The sequence below is a fragment of the Dipodomys spectabilis genome, unplaced genomic scaffold (genome assembly GCF_019054845.1).
Source record: "Dipodomys spectabilis isolate Male_0828 unplaced genomic scaffold, ASM1905484v1 ptg000297l, whole genome shotgun sequence".
In the NCBI taxonomy this organism is placed as follows: domain Eukaryota; kingdom Metazoa; phylum Chordata; class Mammalia; order Rodentia; family Heteromyidae; genus Dipodomys; species Dipodomys spectabilis.
The window spans coordinates 16,207,253-16,226,262 of NW_024870974.1; the positions used below are offsets into that span (position 1 = coordinate 16,207,253).

At 46.6% G+C, this 19,010-nt stretch overlaps 1 protein-coding gene and 2 non-coding genes across 3 annotated transcripts; all 3 read right to left on the bottom strand.

Annotated features, from left to right (window-relative positions):
- Window positions 1-4,712, bottom strand: Rps3a (ribosomal protein S3A). The gene is made up of 6 exons (XM_042701772.1): window positions 4,604-4,712; window positions 3,970-4,073; window positions 3,457-3,644; window positions 1,215-1,423; window positions 321-430; window positions 1-180 (listed from the first exon to the last, which is right to left on the bottom strand). Exons 1-6 carry the CDS (start codon window positions 4,663-4,665, stop codon window positions 59-61), a joined length of 795 nt encoding a protein of 264 aa, XP_042557706.1. The 5' UTR covers window positions 4,666-4,712; the 3' UTR covers window positions 1-58.
- LOC122127267 lies at window positions 675-742 on the bottom strand. Its single transcript, XR_006151106.1, has one exon. It is a non-coding gene; the product is annotated as a small nucleolar RNA SNORD73 (small nucleolar RNA).
- On the bottom strand, window positions 2,940-3,012 carry LOC122127266. The gene has a single exon (XR_006151105.1). It is a non-coding gene; the product is annotated as a small nucleolar RNA SNORD73 (small nucleolar RNA).
- Window positions 4,713-19,010: the final 14,298 nt, after the last annotated feature.

Sequence of the window (19,010 nt, forward strand, 5' to 3'; positions counted from 1 at the left end):
TTGAGATGCAAACCATCACAAATAAGCCTTTTATTTGTCACTATTAAAACTCTGGATTTTAAACAGATTCTTGGACTGGTGGTTCGTATCCATCAGCTCGCTCGACTTTAGCACCAGTCTCGTCACCAGTAGCTTTTCCAGAACTACCACCTTCACCATGAAGCTCCATGAGTTTTCCCACTAAAAGAAAAATAAACCTTGTTATGGGCCATCACATCTTAAAACAATGGTCTTCAAGACTACATTTGCAAGACAGAAGTGGGAAGTTATTCGGTCATTAGGTCCCACAATTTTTAAGAATCCTATGGCGTCTCACTTACATTCAAACTTGGGCTTCTTCAGCATTTTTACTTTTCTAACGAAGACATCATGAAGTGGATAAATAGACTGACAAGCCTTTTCTATGTCTTTCCCAATGCTGTCTGGAATCCTGCAAACCATCAGCAATAGTAGGTTAAAAGGGGGAGAAAAAAGGCCTGGCTTGTCTCATATGGAAAGAAAACCTAAAGAACACTTCATTTAATCAACAGATACCCAAATATAAGACTACTGCCCCTTTATAGGTATGGGCATGAATTATACAGCTGACTAGTAGCAAAACGGGTGTGTCAGCCTTTAGGGTCAAGTCACACTTTTTCTATTAACCTTTTTCATCCGTTTGTACACTGCATGGGAACATCAGAAAAATGCTAAGTTATCACTGAGCATCATCTGGGACCGAAACATTTTTTCATCATGTATCCCCAACACAGTATTAATTGAAGAAGGTTTTTCTTTATCTATTCAATGTACTTTCTAATTTTGTTGCCTAAATACCTGTCATTCAAACCTTACTACTGTGAGATAATTTCAACCAAAAAGTAAATTCTGCCACCATTCACTAAGCATGTAAACCTGTAAAAAGCGCACCTGTGGCTCACACCTATAATCCTAACTACTCAGGAGGCTGAGATCTGAGGATCAAAGTTCTAAGCCAGCCTGGGCAGGTAAGGTGTGAGAACACTATCTCCACTTAACCACCAGAAAACCAGAAATGATGCTGTGGCTCCAAGTGGTAGAACACTAGTCTTGAGCAAAAAAGCTGAGACAGCACCCAGGCCAAGTTAAAGCCCCTCAACCAACAAAAAAATAAGAGACTTATAATACTGAATTTTAAAAAAGGAGGTAAAATGCCACCTGCCTAATATTTGGGGTTGTAAGAGAAAAACACTTACAATTTATTAACTACTTCTTTCAAGTCATTTGTCTGTACTTCTCGGGTCATGATTTCCATCATCTTCTTCCGGATTTGGCGGACCTGCTGATGCTGAGCATAGGAGGTCTTGCGGATCTGATTGTTGCGTTTTTTAGTGAAACCAACACAGAACAGACGAAGCAAATAACCATCTGTAGTCTTGACATCAACATGAGCTTCAATCATGGTCTAGAGGAAAGAAAAGATACTCAGATACAAAAGGTTTGAAGAATTACCAGTTCTCATCTCTCAAATCCTAATATAAAGAAGCTAGAGTGTCTGGGTGCTGGTTAATCATGCTGAGACCTGAGGATTGCGATTCAAAACCAGCCCAGGCAGAAAAGTCCAGAAGACTCATCTACAATAAACAAACAGGCTGGAAGTGGTACAACACTAGCTCTGACAGAAAAAGCAAAGTGAAAGCTTGAAGCCCTGAGTTCAAGCCCCAGAACTGGTATGCACTTGTGCACAGCGCACACACATGCACACACAAGCTGTAGTGTCCAATACATATTGGTCAAGTCTGATATAGCTTGTTTATAGAATTTTGAGTTTTGCAAGACCCCTTCAAGTCTTCCATACCCAACTAAAGAAATATAAAGACTTCAACTCTTTTAATCCTACTATTGTCCAACTGTACTAACACTTAGTTTGGATATGTTAATCCTCAGTAGTCTACCCCCATGTTAACTATTGAAGAGCTAAGTTCTTAAGATGACTATATGGACATCAACAGTAAAAGTTTCTTTTAAAAAGTATTCTGGGGGCTGGGAAGGTGGCTGAGTGGTAGAGTGCCTGCCTTACATGCTTGAGGCCCTGGGTTTGATTCCTCAGCACCACCGAAGCAGGAAAAAAAAGCCAGAAGTGGCGTTGTGGCTCAAGTGGTAGAGTGCTAGCCTTGAGCTGAAGAGCTGAGGGACAGTGCCCAGGCCCAGAGTTCAGGCCCACGACTGAACCCAAAAAAAAAAAAGTATTCTGGGGGCTGGGAAGGTGGCTGAGTGGTAGAGCGCTTGCCTTGCATGCTCGAGGCCCTGGGTTCGATTCCTCAGCACCACATAAGCAGAAAAAAAAAAGCCGGAAGTGGCGCTGTGGCTCAACTGGTAGAGTGCTAGCCTTGAGCTGAAGAGCTGAGGGACAGCGCCCAGGCCCAGAGTTCAGGCCCCACGACCGGACCAAAAAAATAAAAACAGTAAAAAATAAAAAAATAAAAAGTATTATGACCAAGTTAGGAAATTATTGCTATGCTAAACATCCAGATTGTTTTAAATATGTTATGTTCTAAACAAAATATACTAATGATTAAATACTTTCAACTAGTACATAATTAGAATCCATAACTAGTGGTCCTATCATTGCCTAAATTTTAAGAAAGGCAACCTTAAGTATGGACAATAACTGACTTGCTTTGAATTTCACAAATTATATACCTTAGTTCCAAAAACAAAATACAAAGCCCAGAACCACAAATACAGATCAATAAAATAGCCAGGGTTGACAATGTAGCTTAGTGGCAGAGCGCTTATGCATACATGAAACCCTGGGTTTAATTCCTCAGTACCACATAAACAAGCAGCTTGGACAGTGCGCAGACCGAGTTCAAGCCTTAGGATTTGGGGGGGGGGGGGGGGGTGAGAGATAGGGAGAGAGACACACACACAAAAACCTAGCCAAACATTCCTAAATAGGCAATCATAAATCTTAAGGGAATGTCAGAAACAAATGTATTGGTATAATCAGTATGTATCATATGGGACCGAAACATTTTGTCATCATTCATTCCCGTACATAATACCCGAAAACTACAGGGTTAGCCAGATAGAAGGAAACCAATTTTCATCATCTCCTAAAATGACAGGAGTGCTTTTATTTTATCCTCACAATTCTGCAGACACTCTCCCACCCATTTTACAGATAAAAGCAGGTAGGGTGACTTTTTGCCAAGGTACATAAGCCACAGACTTACACGCTAGTCTGTCACTGTACGCTCTACTAAAAGGCTAGCCTAGATACTCTGTTCATAACAAATTGTGCTCCAGAGTGTACAACCTAAAGCCAGCAAACTGGAATTTAACAGGAGACCTGAGTTTCATGACAATGGGCTTTTCAAGGAAAGAAAGTCCATCACCAGCCACAAATCACATCTGGTGACATGATACAACACCACACTATGCCACTGTGGGTGAAAGCAGTTCACCATATACTGATGCAGTTTTGGGTCTCACCTGCCACTTTTTGACCATAGAGCACATTTTGTCTCGGGTGAGATCCATGCCATGGAAGTTGGTCAGGCAGTTTTTGCCCTGTACGTCCTCAGTAATTAGCTTGAATTTTCTAAATGCGACTTCATCATTCTGCAGATCAGCAAGGCTCACTTCAAACACCCGACCCTTGAGGCCATCAGATGCGATTTCTACAAAACAAATGTCCACACATTATCATTTCAGAGTAAAACAAAGTTAATGGCAGAACTGGATCCAGTTAATGGAAAATTGTAAAGACTTAACCTTGATTACCATAACCATTCAGACACTGAAGACTTATTGGCAGTATGTACCCGCTATGATTTCCTTAGCAAACTGTCATGGCAGCTCTTAATTCTCCAAGCTCAGTGTAGAAAAGACAAGCACCACAGATGCCAAACACAAATCAGCTGATGCCCACCACCACAGGATGCATTCTATAATATAACCCACATGCCCCAAAGTAAGAGAAACATTAGGTGTAAAGATACTCACTGGTTCCTTGAGTCCTCGTGACTAGTGTTTTCCCAATATTCCTTATGTTGAACATGGCTGGTGCTTTCACATCATACCAATCCTTCTTCGAAAATGGATCAACCCTGGAGCGAGAGAAAAAGTGTCTTGTGTCACTGAAAACCGCGCATTGCTGTGCTAAGTAGTGCCCCTCTCCAGCAAGACTCGAAGAAGCTGGCTTGGCCTCTGCGTCCCGGAGAGGTGAGGGGCTCCGAGGTGAGCCAGCTCTGGCCACGGTCTCCGAACACTGAGATCGAAGGCGGCGTCCCACCCCGGCGGTCCTCCGCTTACGATCAGACCTGGCGGCGGCTCACGCGGGGCGGCTGCGAGGCCCCGGGTTCCCGACACGGGGGTGCCGATCCCGGACGGCGACTTCCCGGGGTGCGGGGGGGGCGGGGGGGGGGGGGAGTCCCGCAGCCCGACACACGCGCCGCGCCGTCCCGGTAAGTTTGGGTAGCCGAGCCGCCCACAGGCCGCGGTCCGGGCGCCCCGCTCAGCTCCGCTCCGCTCAATCCGACTCGCATCCCCGCCATCCGGCTCGCCACGAGACCTGGAACCCGCCCGCTGTCTCCACCAGGACCCCAAGGAGCGGGGGTCCACGAAAGCCCCCACTTACACTTTCTTCTTGGCTCCCTTTTTGCCGCCTTTTGTAAGGCGCTTGTTCTTGCCTACCGCCATGGTGCCGGTCTGAGAGCCAAAAGGGCGGAAGTGCAACTCGCGCGAGAACTTAGGCGTGAGGGGCGGGGCGCGCCGCGTACGTGGTGATCCCGACTCCTTCGCCTTTCCGCTTTCAAAGCTCTCGCGACAATAGACGAAGACGTCTTCCGACTAGTGTAGCTGAGACAGCGCCCCCGTGCGTGCGGAGGCCGCGCTGCGTGGACGCGGGCGCTGGAGCGGCGCGCACCTGTGCTTTCCGCATCTCTGAAGGCCACGCCCTCTGCATCTCATTTAAAGCTGAGCTGGACAGGTGATTCCGAGCTGCTTCTTGAGCTTGGAAGTCAGGCAGCAGATCCAAGTCCAGATCTGCTCTCCACAGCCCTAGCCCTCCTAAGTTACAGGGCGGCCCTGATACCATCCGCCTCCTAAGCTTGTCTGTGGGCTTGAACAGCCGCGGGGAGGTTGGGCTTGGTGAGGCCTTGCTGGTTGGTCTCGCCCTGCATTCCTTCCCCCTCCAGTGGGGGGCGGGGGGGGGGGCGGGAATCAAAGGGCGACGGGTAAGGAATCTGCAAAGTTCGATTTTTATAACTAATCTGTTTTTTTGCCCAAGGCTGGTGCTCTGCCACTTAGGCCACACTTCCACTTGCTGATGTTTGCTGGTTAATTGGAAACAAGCGTCATGAGTTTGTCCAATTTTGTTCTTAACTGTAGGGATTTTTGTCTTTGTTTTCCTTTATTAGCTCTGTGTGTGTGTGTGTGTGTCTGTCTGTCTGTCTGTCTGTCTTGGGGCTTTGACTCAGGGCGTTGACTGCTATCCCTGAGCCTTCTTTTGTTCAAAGTTAACACTCTACCACTGGAGCTCCACTTCTGGCTTTTTTAGTAGTTTAGTGGAGATAAGAGTCTCACAGAAGACTTTCCTGACCCGGCTGGCTTCCAACCACACTCCTCAGATCTCAGGCTCTTGAGTAGCTAGAATGAGAGGTGTGAGCAACCAGTGCCAAGCTCCTTAGCTTACTTTTGACTGGCATATACTATGTAACTAACTCAGTGGCCTGGAAGGATCCCTCTTCCTGCCTCAGCTTTCTGAGTGTTGGGATTACAAGTATGTACCCCCATCCCCTCTTATGTGTAAGGGTTAATGAAGCATATCTTGGTGCTAGCTCGAGTGCAGCCCTGGGAAGCTGGTGGCCTCTGTGGCTTGGTACCCAGGCGCTGGACTTTTGACTTCCCTCTTCTCACTTCCCTCCTCAATTTCCCTCTGTGCAAAAGAAAAGAAACAACACAATCTGTGTCCAATCCAGAAACCAGCTCTTGCTCACACAGCTCCAAACAAGCCTTACCAAAAAAATTTAATATCGCAACCTTAATTGTGGTCTAGAAAAAAATGAATTAAAATGAGTAAAACTGCTTATCCAGAAAGTGACAAAATGTCTCATTTCCAGCCATTTCCAGACTGATTATATAGATAAGGTTGAAGGTTCGGCTCGGCTGATAGAGTACCAGCCAATGAATGAAAGTGCCAGGTTCTGAGTACACCCCTCAAAAAAAAAAGATGACAAATATAAAAAATGGCTTAAACACAAGATAGGCAAAGATCGTACAGCTAAAGAGCCTGTGGTAGGCTCCAAGAGGGAAAAAAAAAATCTCAAAAGTACCCAAAGTGGCAGCAAAGAATATTCGTGTGGGTTGTTTGCTTTGTGGGTTTTGTGCCAGTCCTGGGTCTTAAACTCAGGGCCTTAGTGTTGCCTCAGCTTCTTTTGCTCAAAGTTAACATTCTACCACTTGAGCCACAGTGCCACTTCCAGCTTTGTTTTGTTAGTTAAGAGTCTCATAGCTCCTGCTCTGGTTGGCTTTGAACTATGGTCCTCAGAGCTCAGCTTCCTGAATAGCTAGGATTACAGGCCTGAGCCACTTTCGCCCAGCTTGTTCTTGTTTATGATATAAGGTCTGGCGAAGAATACCGTGCAGTGCAGGCCTGGCTGGTGATTGGAATTCACACTCCTTTCCAGACATCTTTTGTGTTTTGCTCCATATGTAACAATGCACAGGAACTGGCTGTAATGGAAATTCAGATCAATAGGAATTATATAGACTTCCATCTCTGATTAATCACCAATTCCTGAGTCCAGGGGTGGAGCATGATAATGATCGCGTGGGCTGAGCTGCAGAAAGGATCAGCTTGGGAATGGGAGCAGCCTATCTGAACCGTAGCTGCACTACTTTCTTCTGATGTTTGGTTCATACAAACAGTATTTGTGTGTGTGTGTACGTGCGTGTGTGTGCTGGTCCTGAGGCTAGAACTATGGGCCTGTCTCTGAGTTTTTTCTTCTTGCTTTTTTGTGGGGGTTAATTGGAGATAAGAGTCTCACTGATCTTGCCCAGGCTGGCTTTGAATTATTATCCTTAGATCTCAGCCTCCTGAGTAGCTAAGATTACAAGCATGAACCACCAGGCAGGGCAGAAATATTTCTTTTTTTTTTTTGGGTCCGGTCGTGGGGCCTGAACTCTGGGCCTGGGCGCTGTCCCTCAGCTCTTCAGTCCAAGGCTAGTGCTCTACCACTTTGAGCCATAGCGCCACTTACAGCTTTTTTTTTCTTTTTGCTTATGTGGTGCTGAGGAATCGAACCCAGGGCCTCATGCATGCAAGGCAAGCACTCTACCACTGAGCCACCTTCCCAGCCCCAGGCAGAAATATTTCTTTTTCTCTTTCAGTGTTTTTTTGGTTTTGTTTTGTTTTTGTTTTTGCTGGTCCTCACGCTTGAACTCTGGGCCTGGGCACTGTCCCTGAGCTTCTTTTGCTCCAGGACTCTACCGCTTAAGCCATAGTGCCACTTCCAGCTTTTTGAGTAGTTTATTGGAGATAAGCCTGCCCAAGGCTGGCTTGGAATCCCGATCCTCAGATCTCAGCCTCCTGTGTAGCTAGGATTACAAAGCCACCGGCCCCCAGTGAAAATCTTTCTTAATTGTGGGAAGGATAGGAACTTCAGAAATGGAGAATGATGTTTTTGATGAAATGGGGAGAGTATGCAGATTATTTTGAAAGAAAATGCATTGATGCATTCACTTGCTTTCGTTTGTGTTCGCTTGTTTTATTGGAGCTGTGAAATCAGGGTGGAAGAAACAGCTTGCTTTAGGCTCAGCAAGTCTGGTAAGCTGAGATTAGACAGAGTGGGCATGGATTCTTAGGGTACCAAGGTTTTCTTAAAGCTGCAGTGATTGTAAGGTGCAGCCCCTAAGGAAACCCAGGGCAGCAGCCTGGTCAAGTGGCCAAGTCCCCAGCTCATATGCACTTCTATGGAAAAGGTTTAGTGATGAGGCTAAGGCTGTGCAACCTAATTGCTTTCCCAAACTGGAAGCGAGCAATGGCCAGTGTTCTGCCTCAGGAAAGTGTCCTCACATCCAAGATGATGGCTTGAGGGGAGAGGAGGCGTGAAAGTCCAGCTTGCTTCCCATGTAAATAAGGCTCTGGCTAGACAGGAGAGCTAGGAAAGTCTCTGCTTGGGTCACTGCTGGGTCATTGTTGGCTGTTGTACCAAGAAGGAAGCCTGGACTGTAGTCAGCTGTTGGTCCTGCACCATGCTGGAGCAGGATCTTTGGGGAACTGTTCCCGCAGCTCTTCTGTGTTATTATTCTCTTTCTCCCTGCCTCCCACTTGTCCCTCATTAGCTTACAGATTCTGCTCACCTGCAGTTGTACAATGTATGGGATCCTGCATGGTGACTCACTCCTGTAATCCCAGCCACTCAAGAGGTGGAGAATGGGAGGACTGAGGTTCAAGGCCAGCCTAGGTAAAAAGTCATGGGACCCCACCCTAATGTCAACAAGTAGGCCAGCCTGTACTCTTAGCTAGGCAAAAGGTAAGCTATGTGGGACTGGCTAATGTGCATGCGTCCTGGTGCTCTCCACTGCAGGGCATCTTCATTGCATGGGTTCTAGATTTGGCATGCCAGAGAACAGTATTCCTCCCCCTGCCCACCCCTCTCATCTCCCCCACCCCCCACCCCTGCAAGTCGGGGCAGGGAGGTCCTGTGCTCTGCCACTGGAGTCATGTCCAGAGTCCTTTTTTGCTTTAGTTTTCAGGTATCATTTCATTTAAAAAAAATCTCCCAGACTTCCTACCTACTGACTCCAGTTTAGCTGGAATTACAGGCATGTACCATCATGCCTGGCTTATTGATGAAGATAAGGATTCATAGCTGGGTGCTGGTGGCTCATGTCGGTAACCCTAGCTGCTCAGAAGTCTAACATCTGAAGATTGCAGTTTGAAGCAAGCTCAGGCATTTAAGTCCATGAGACTCTTATTTCCAATTAACTTTAGAGAGGAAGAAAGAAAAAAGGAAAGGAAAGAAGGACAGGAAGGAGGGAAGGGAAGGAAGAAAGAAAAAGCAAAGTAAAGCAAAGCTGGAATGGAGCTTTGGCTCAAGTGGTAGAGTGCTAGGTTGGATCAAAAAGGAGCAGGGGCTGGGTACCAGTGGCTCACGCCTGTAATTCTCAGGAGGCTGAGATCTGAGGATTGTGGTTCAAAGCCAGACCAGGCAGCAAAGTCCCAGAGACTCATCCCCAATTAACCACCAGAAAACTGGAAGTGATGCTGTGGCTCAAGTGCTAGAGCTTGGCCTTAAGCTGAAGAGCCCCTGAGTTCAAATCCTAGGACTGAGGAAGGAAGGAAGGAAGGAAGGAAGGAAGGGAAAAGAAAAAGGAGATAATGTCTCACTAACTTTCTCACCTGAGCTGATCTGGGGTCAGAATTACCTACCTGGAATTACACAGCCTCTACATCTGCCTAGATCCTAGACCTTTTCATGAGAAATCCACTTAACAAACCAGGCGCAGAAGAACCTTCTCCACCAAACAGCATCTATGTAAAACCCTTGGCTAACAGCAACTTGTTGATTAAAAAAAAAAAAAGGCCAGGCTCCAGTGGCTCACACCTGTTATCCTAGCTACTCAGGAGGCTGAGATCTGAGGATCATAGTTCAAAGCCAGCCCTAAGATTGGAAACAGGGAAATGGGAAGGTATTTGTCAAGAAGTACAAGTTTTCCACTAGAAGATGATAAGAAATATGGACATGGCTCAAATGGTAGATTGTTTGTCTAACATAGTCAAGGGCCCTGGGTTCAATCCTCAATACAGAAAATAAAAGGATTATGTCCGGAGTCTAACCATCAGCGCCGTAACGATAGCTCATAATGCTGTGCTTACGATTCCCTGGCAGCACGCCCCACGCACGCAGCCGTAGCTCTGTGAGATGACAGGTGTATTGATGAACTTGGTTGAGGCAGTCATTTTACAATGTAAACATAGATCATCACACCACATGCCTTGAACTGATAGTCTTTTTTTGTTTTTTGAGACAGCATCTCATTATATAGCTAAGGCTGGTCTCTAGCTTGTGATCCTCCAGCCTCAGCCTCCTGCATGCTGGGATTACAAGTGGGCGCCATTGCATATGGACTTCTTTTTTGGTCAAACAAGGCATGGTGATGTCTGCTTGCTTAGTTTGCCCTAAACAAACTGCAGCAGCTGTCCTTCATTGATCATCTGCTAAGGGAATCAAACCTGCATCATTTGCTATTCGCTCACAATTACTTTCATAACCCTGTGGAGTATTCAATCCCTTTTATGGATGAGTAAAGCGAGGCCCGGAGAGATTGAGAAACTTGCTCTGAAGGGTGAGGAGGGTTGAACTTCACACCTGACTCCAAAGCCTGGCTGCTGAGAAGAGAAAAATAAATACAAAGCTGCAAGTGGTGGGGTGTGTCCCAAATTCCAGCACTGGGGAGACTGGGGCGGGAGGAGCTGAGTTGGAGGCTGGTCTTGGCTACATGGTATGACCCTGTCTCAAAACAACAGAAGAAAGCAAAGTTCAAACTGAGAAGCACAATGCTTTTGTTCCCCTAAACAGGCCTATCTCCATACACTTTAAGCTTATTATAGATGGACTGCATTTAGTATGACCACTGGAAACTTGGCTTTCTGGAAATTTAGACATATGAATTTTAATCAGTCATTTGGACACTCACAAAATTACACACATTTTTATATATCAGATATGTGTTTATATATATACATATGTATATATATATCTACATACACATATATGGATGTTGAGCTTGAGAGGGAAAAGAATAAAATCATAGAGCAAAGTCACACTTCTGAGTAGACAGGGCCTCCACCCAAACTTTGGGTCTTTATTGTGATAAGTATGGAAGCCTGGAGGGCACGAATGGGAGCTGAGGCCGCTGGGAGCCACTCCTCTGTGCTTTGGGCTTCCTGGAAGGAAAAGAAGAGCAGACCTCTGAGCTCGAGGCGCGGCACCAGCGCCACGGAGGGAATGAGTCTTGTCTGAACGAAAGATCGGCTGGGTTCAGGTTTCTCTTTTCCAGTTCTCACATTACTGTTGAGCCTCTCTCGCTTTCCAGAAAGCTTGTGTAAGTGTTTCAGCCAGACTCTCCTGAGCTGAGAGCGTGAGGAGTCTCCCCTCGACGGGGAAGTGGCTTCCGGGGAGGCCACGTTGGTGGCAGAGGCAGCGGAGCTGTGGCGCGTCCTCCCCATTGTCCTCCACCTTTCCCTTCCCTTCCCTCCACTTCCGGCTAGACAGGAGCCAGGCCCTGCTCATCTGCTTATCTTAGTGTGGCACAAACTGCCAGTCAGATCTCTCGCGGGTCCTGGGATGCATTTTCCGATTGCCACCAGCACTTTGGTTTTCTTCTCCCGCTCTCACTGGACGCCCCGCACCCGCCTCCTGCGTGCTGTTTAAATGAAATGCAACGGAATCTATATGATGACATGGAAGTTTAATTATTGTGCAATTCTTTCAGCGTGTAAGAACATTGCTGTGTGTGCGTTTATGCGCTGGACCGCTGCATAGCGTCCTACCACCAGCACAGCGCCATTTTCAGCTTTAAAAACTTTTTTGGGGGTGGGCTGGGAAGGTGGCTCAGTGGTAAAGTGCTTGCCTTGCATGCATGAGGCCCTGGGTTAGATTCCTCAGCACCACATAAGCAAAAAGAATAAAAGCTGGAAGTGGCGCTGTGGCTCAAGTGGTAGAGCGCTAGCCTTGAGCTGAAGAGCTGAGGGACAGCGTCCGGGTCCAGAGTTCAGGCCCCACCACCGGGCCCAAAAAAAAAAAAAAAAAAACTTTTTTTTTTTTTGGCCAGGCACCAATGTGGTTCACTCCTGTAATCCTAGCTACTCAGGAGGCTGAGATCTGAGGATTGTGGTTCAAAGCCAGCCGGGGCAGGAAAGTCCTTAAGACTCATATCTCCAATAAACCACACAGAAAACTGGAAGTGATGCTGTGGCTCAAGTGGTAGAGTGCTAATCTTGAGCTAAAGAGCTCAGGGACAGCGCCCAGGCCTAGAATTCAAGACCCAGGACTGACAAACAGAAGAAGTGCAAAAATATTACCTAGTATCTCTTTACTGATAGCATTCAGTAATCACTAGCTGAAAATTAGCGAGGTATTGGTGGCTCACGCCTGTAATCCCAGCTACACTGAAGGCTGAGATAGAATTTCCAAGTCAGCCTAGGCAGTAATGTCCACAAGACTCCATCTCCAAAATAACCAGCAAGAGTTGGGCTGGTGTTGTGGTTGTGGTTCAAGTGGTAGAGTACTGGTTGAACGAGCAAAAGCTGAGGAAGCGGGCTGGGAAGGTGGCTCAGTGGTAGAGTGCTTGCCTTGCATGCATGAGGCCCTGGGTTCGATTCCTCAGCACCACATAAGCAAAAAAGAAAAACCCGGAAGTGGTGCTGTGGCTCAAGTGGTAGAGCGCTAGCCTTGAGCTGAAGAGCTGAGGGACAGCACCAGGCCCAGAGTTCAGGCTCCACAAATGGACCAAAAAAAAAAAAAAAAGCTGAACAAGCTTGAGGCACAGAGTTCAAGCCTTGGTATGAGAAAAAAAAAGTAAACGCAGATGTTATCAAGTATAGTTAACTAGTTAACACCCTGACATTTATTCCATGTATACAACTAGTATAAACCAATCAAGGGCAATCTCTTTGTGTGAGTTGTGTGTGTGTGTGTGTGTGTGTGTGTAGGTCCAATCTCTTTGTGTGTGTGTGTGTCTGTGTGTGTAGGTCCTGGGGCTGGAACTCAGGGCCTGGCACTTCGGCTACAGCTCCTCTCTCAGCTTTTTGGTGATTGGAGATGAGTCTCACAGACTACCCTGCTGAGGCTGGCTTTGAGCTGCCTCCTGAGTTGCTAGGATGGGAGCCACTACTTAGCTTAATCAAGGGCACTTTATACCCTAACCAGTAATTGTTTCTAGAATAGGCATGTGGCCATTTGTGCCAGGCAGGCTCTTAAATCTCATAGCTAGAGTGGTATTTCTCTTGATGCGGACATGTCTGATTAACACTGCAAGAACTTCTGTCTGAGGATGAAGCTCTTAGCAGGGTTGCGGAGTGCAGGGAGGAAGAGCCCTGAATCTTTGGTGACATTGTTGTACAACTTCATCCATCAGCCGTGCCCTAGCTTTGAACTTCCTTGTTCTGGGTCATAATAATTTTTCTTACTAAGTATCATTCACAGTTTAAATAGGTTTTTTAAATTAATTATTGACAATCAAAGCATTCCAGCCAATCTATTACACATCAGGGCCCTTGGCAAGCCCGATTGTCCCGCTAGAATCTGAAATGTCTCTGAAGGCTCACATGTTGAAGTGTTGGTCACCAGCTGGGGGCGCCATTGAGAGGCAGTGAGATCATAATTCATGACAGCGGTGGAGAAATGAGGAAGTAGGGCCTTGTTGGAGGAGGTAGGTCCCTGGGGTGGGGGGACATGGACGTCTATGTCTAGACCCCATAGCTTATGTTCTCACCGCTTCCTCTGTCATGTTCTTTTGCCACAATGTCTCTGCATGTCAAGGGTGGATAGAAATGGAATCAGCTGCTGGGCACCAGTGGCTCAGGCCTGTAATCCTAGCTATCCAGGAGGCTGAGCTATGAGGATCGAAGTTCAAAGCCAGCCTGGGCAGCAAAGTCGGTAAGACTTTTTATTTATTTATTTTTGGGTCCAGTCGTGGGGCCTGAACTCTGGGCCTGGGCGCTGTCCCTCAGCTCTTCAGCTCAAGGCTAGCGCTCTACCACTTGAGCCACAGCGCCACTTCTGGCTTTTTTCTTTTTGCTTATGTGGGGCTGAGGAATCGAACTCAGGGCCTCAGGCATGCAAGGCAAGCGCTCTACCACTGAGCCACCTCCCCAGCCCCAAGACTTTTTTAATATATATATATTTATTTATTATAAAGATACTGTACAGACAGTTACATGAGTAAGGTAATGACTATATTTCCTATCAAGTATTGTTACCCCCTCCTTTGTTATCCCCTCCCTCCTCACCTCTCCAACTTCTCCCTCCCAGCACCCAAGTTGTAAAGTTCATTTTGAACATAGTGTCTTGTACATCTCATTGCTCCAATGGGTCAACCTGTATCCTTATTTCAGCATTTTGTTATTTCCCTTCCCCTCCTCAAATTAGAAAAATGTATATAAAAGATGCAGGACACCAGAGTCAAATACAGTGACAACAGGGGTTATTCGGTGAGACTCTTATCTCCAATGAACCATCAGAAAACCGGAAGTGTCTGAAAGTGGTAGAATACTCACCTTGATTGAAAAAGCTCAGAGACAGTGCTCAGGCCTTGAGTTCAAGCCCCAGGACTAATAGAAAAAGAGTAAGATAGAGAAACAGACAGACAGGAAGGAAGGGAGGGAGGGAAGGAGGGAAGAAGGAAGGAAGGCAGGAAGAAAAGAAGAGAGAGAAAGAAAGAAGAAAGAAAGAAAAAGAAAGAGAAAGAAAAAGAGAGAGAAAGGGAGGAAGAAGGGAGGGAGGAGAGGGGAGGGGAAGGAGGGGAGGAAACCCACAGAACCCCTAGTGAATTCTTGGTGTTACTGACCTGTGTGCGTAAGTCCTGACCTCTTCACTGGGCTCCGTGGGTGGATTTCTGACCCCATTGTCCTGCTTGTCTGTGCTACTGACCCAAGCTGAGATTTCTAAACTCACCTCCCAGAGCAGCTCCATTGTTTCAGCCTCACTTTCTCCCAGAATTCAGGATCCATTTCTTTTCTGACATCAGTATCTCCTTGCTTATTTGGAGCATGGCAGGGCAGACTGTATTGACAGGATGGAAGTAAGCAGCCTGGAGCCCGGGCTTTCCCCAGGGAAAGACATCCAGCAGCAACAGCCGCAGTGCTGGCTGAGGGCTGCTGGCCGGCTTGCTTTCCTGAGGTGAGGGGAATTTATAAGCTGCTAACTTCATAGGCTGTGCATAAACTTCTTTAAAAGATTCAGATGCATATTGAATTTAGTTTTAATTGCTACAGATCTCAAAGAGAAAGAAGAAATTATAATGAGACAGATTAGTTTCAAGAGCAACTTTTATTCATGAAAATAGAGCGGGAAATCCTTCACAATATAACACGAACAACTTGTTCAATACAGCCATTTGTCATTTATAGACCACATCCATTAACTCAAGTAGTCAAGTTTTCCTTCAGGCCACTTAGAGTTAGACATAAGTGCAGGGTTTTCTCTGGGTTTCCAATAATAACCTGGTGTAGTCATTCACAGATAGGAAAAGAATGCATCACAGAGCACTGTTCTGAATTAACTATGCAGGATTTATATCCTTTTCCTACTCATCCAAATGTTTTTCCTTTTACTCAGTTATCTTTCCTGCCTGCAGTAAAGGGACTATTCAATACATGTTAGGAAAATCTTATCCCGGATCCAGATTTCTGTCTTTTTTTGTTGTTGTTGTTGGTTGTGGGGCTTGAACTCTGGGCCTGGGCGCTGTCCCTGAGCTCTTCAGCTCGAGGCTAGCACTCTACCACTTGAGCCACAGCACCACTTCTGGTTTTCTGGTGGTCAATTGGAAATAAGAGTCTCATGGACGTTCCTGCCCAGGCTGGCTTTGAACCGTGATCCTCAGATCTTAGCCTCCTGAGAAGCTAGGATTACAGGTGTGACCCACCAGTGCCCTGCTCAGATTTCTATCTTTTAAAAAAGCAATTTATCAACAACATTTAAAAGAAACAATTCTTAAAAAGTTTGTGTTGGGGCTGGGAAGGTGGCTCAGTGGTAGCGCTTACCTTGCATGCCTGAGGCCCTGGGTTTGATTCCTCAGCACCACATAAGCAAAAAGAAAAAAACCAGAAGTTGGCGCTGTGGCTCAAGTGGTAGAGCGCTAGCCTTGAGCTGAAGAGCTGAGGGACAGTGCCCAGGCCCAGAGTTCAGGCCCCACGACCAGACCCCTCCCCCCCCCAAAAAAAGTTTGTGTTTCAGAGGACACTAGGAAGAAAGTGAATATCAAGCTGTGAAATGGAACAAATATTTGCAAATTACAACTGATAAGGGTCTGGTAACCAAAATATACATACAACACCTAAACTCACTAGTAAAAAACAAACAACTCAATCTAAAAATGGGCAAAGGAGCCAGGTACAGGTGGCTCCTGTCTGTAATTCTAGCTGCTCAGGAGGCTGAAATCTGAAGACTACTGTTCCAAGCCAGCCTGGGCAGGAAAGTCCATAAGACTCTTAGCAAAACGTGAAAGAGCAGGTGTGAAGCAAGTGGCAGAGCACAAGCCTTCAGCAAAAAAGCTAAGGGACAGTGCCCAGACCTTGCGTTCAAGCCCCGGGACTGGAGAAAGAAAGAAAAGAAAGGAGGGAGAAAAGGAAGGAAGGAGGAAGGGAAGGAAGGAAAGAGAGAGAAAGAGAGAGAGAGCAAGCACTATTATTTAGGGTCTATTAGAGTAACAAAATTACTTCTGGAAATGTGTTCAAGGGAATAAAATGAAACAAAACAGGTGTTGTGGTAGATATCTACAATGCCAGCTACTCAGGAGGCAGAGACAGGAGGACTTAAAGTTCAAGACCAGCTCAGATCAAGTTAAAGAGACAGTGACTCAAAGACAAGATCAAAAGGGCTCTAGGTTTAGTTAGAATGGTGGAATGCTTGCCTAGGAAGCATGTGCGCACGTGTGTGTGTGTGTGTGTGTGTGTGTGTGTGTGTGTGTGTGTGTTTATGGAAAAGTATCAATAGATAGCTAGGTATAATATAATAACTGGGTGTCAAAGTGTATACCTGTAATCCCAACACATGGGAGATTGATACAGGAGGATAGAAAGTTCTAGGCCACAGGCTGGGAATGTAGCTTAGTGGTAGATTGCTTGCCTAGCATGCATGAAGTCCTGGGTTCAATTCCTCAGTACCACATACACAGAAAATGCTGGAAGTGGTGCTATGGCTCAAGTGGTAGGGTGTTAGTCTTGAACAAAGGCAGGTCAGGGACAGTGCCCAGGCCCTGAGTTCAAGCCCCAGGATTGGCAAAAAAAAAACAAAAAAGTTCTAGGCCAGCCTTTTAATAGAGAGAGACTCTGATAGAACAAAACAAAGCTAGATGTGGTATCACACATGTGTGCCCCAGCTCTCAGGAGGCTGAGAAAAAAGGACTATAAATTAGAGGCCAGCCTGGGATATGTGTGTGTCTGTGTGTGTCTGTGTGTGTGTGCACACACACACAGACACACACACACATGATGACTGTCTCAAAATACAGCATCAAACTAAATATAAATATGTAACGATAGTCAACAATAAAAGCAAAATGCCCATTTTACTCTCTTAAATACTTTCCCCATAATTTCTGCTACATTTCCACTGAAATGCTTGCTCGTCCCTGCATTGAAGTAATAACTGTTTAGAGCTATCCGAGCGAGTCCTTGGGGAGATAAAGGGTACAATTAAAGTAACAGCTCATCTATTGCCGCTGCTTGGGGATAGGGGGCGTCTTTATCTGCTCTTTCCAGTCTGTTTCCAAATCTGTAAATTTCAAAAAGGAACCAGCTATAAGCCCTCCCGACCCCCCAGGATGCAGTCTTTCTTTCTCCAAGTGGGAGGCCTTACCTTGAAAAGAATCAACACAAAAAGGGGTTGGCAGCGAGGTGGCTCACGTGGTAGAGTGTCTGCCTTGGACGTGTGAGGCCTGAAATCCAAGTCCCAGCTTAGCCTGAGATTAGCTGTAGAAATAGACAGGGACCCCAGCGTGGCACAGAGCGAGGAGCACAGGGGCAAACATTTCCCTTCCACCGTCGTGAACAGGTTCAGGACAGTGGGCAACCCACTGTGGAAATGCTATGTATAACTCAGTCTAGAGAGAATTAAGCATCGGAGGATGGATAGGCCGGAGATAATTCCTGCAATTAAAGAGCTCCAGTGACAGCCTCGCTGGGACTTTAACACCCACAGCACTCCAGCGGGAACTTAAGCAGCCCAACCAGGCCAAGACGGCAAATTACACTTCACCTTCACATTTGAAAAGCTTCCAAGGAAGCTAGAAGAATGTTCTCATTTATCAGCTTCACAGGAACCAAAAAAGCATGTCACATTTTAGGTTGCTTTATACTTAGCAGTAGTTTTCTCTAGCTAGGTACTGTGCTTCACCCCTGTAATCCCAACTACTCAGAAGGTGGATACCTGAGGATCCATCCCAGTTCAAAGCCATCCTAGGCAGACAAATCTGAGAGACTTGGGGCTGGGAACGTGGCTTAGTGGTAAATTGCTTGCCTCGCATGCATGAAGCCCTGGGTTTGATTCCTCAGTACCACATCCACAGAAAAAGCTGTGAGCGGTGCTCAAGTTGTAGAGTGCTAGCCTTGAACAAAAACAAGCTCAAGGACAGTGCCCAGGCCCTGAGTTCAGGCCCCAGGACTGGCAAAAATAAATAAATCAATAAATAATTGAGAGATTGGGGGGGGCTGGGGAGAGGGCGAGGGGAGGGTTACTTTAGTACTTAGGCTTGAACTCAGGTCTCACACTCTCTTACTTGGCTGTTTTGCTCAAGACTGTAGCTCTAGCACAGCTCCACTTCCAGCTTTGAATAGCTCATTGGAGATGAGCGTCGCACAGACTTTTCTGCCTGGGCTGGTTTTGAACCATGACCCTCAAATCTCAGCCTCCTGAATAGCTAGGCTCACAGGCGTGAGCCACTGATGCCCACTTCCCCAAAAACTTTTAAAACACTATAAATGCAAGCATGTCTTCCCTTTGTCAGGACCCTCTGATGACTCTGCATGAGCTCTGGACGGCCTGGAGACCGTCCATGATCTTTCCAGACGCCTCTCCCATCTCCTGTGCGGCCTGCATGCCTCCTTCCACCCTGCTCACGCCAGCCAGGGGTGCTCCAGTCCCCCAGCCAGGCCACGAGCCAGCTGCTGCCTCTCCTGCATGCTCTTCTCCTGGGACCCACAGCACCGTCCCAGCCCCTTAACTCCAGGTTGGAATACCTCCTGTCCAGTGATGGCTTTTCTTAACTCGCAGCGCTCAGCTCACGTGGAGATGGTGGCATTCACCTACCAGGTGGGA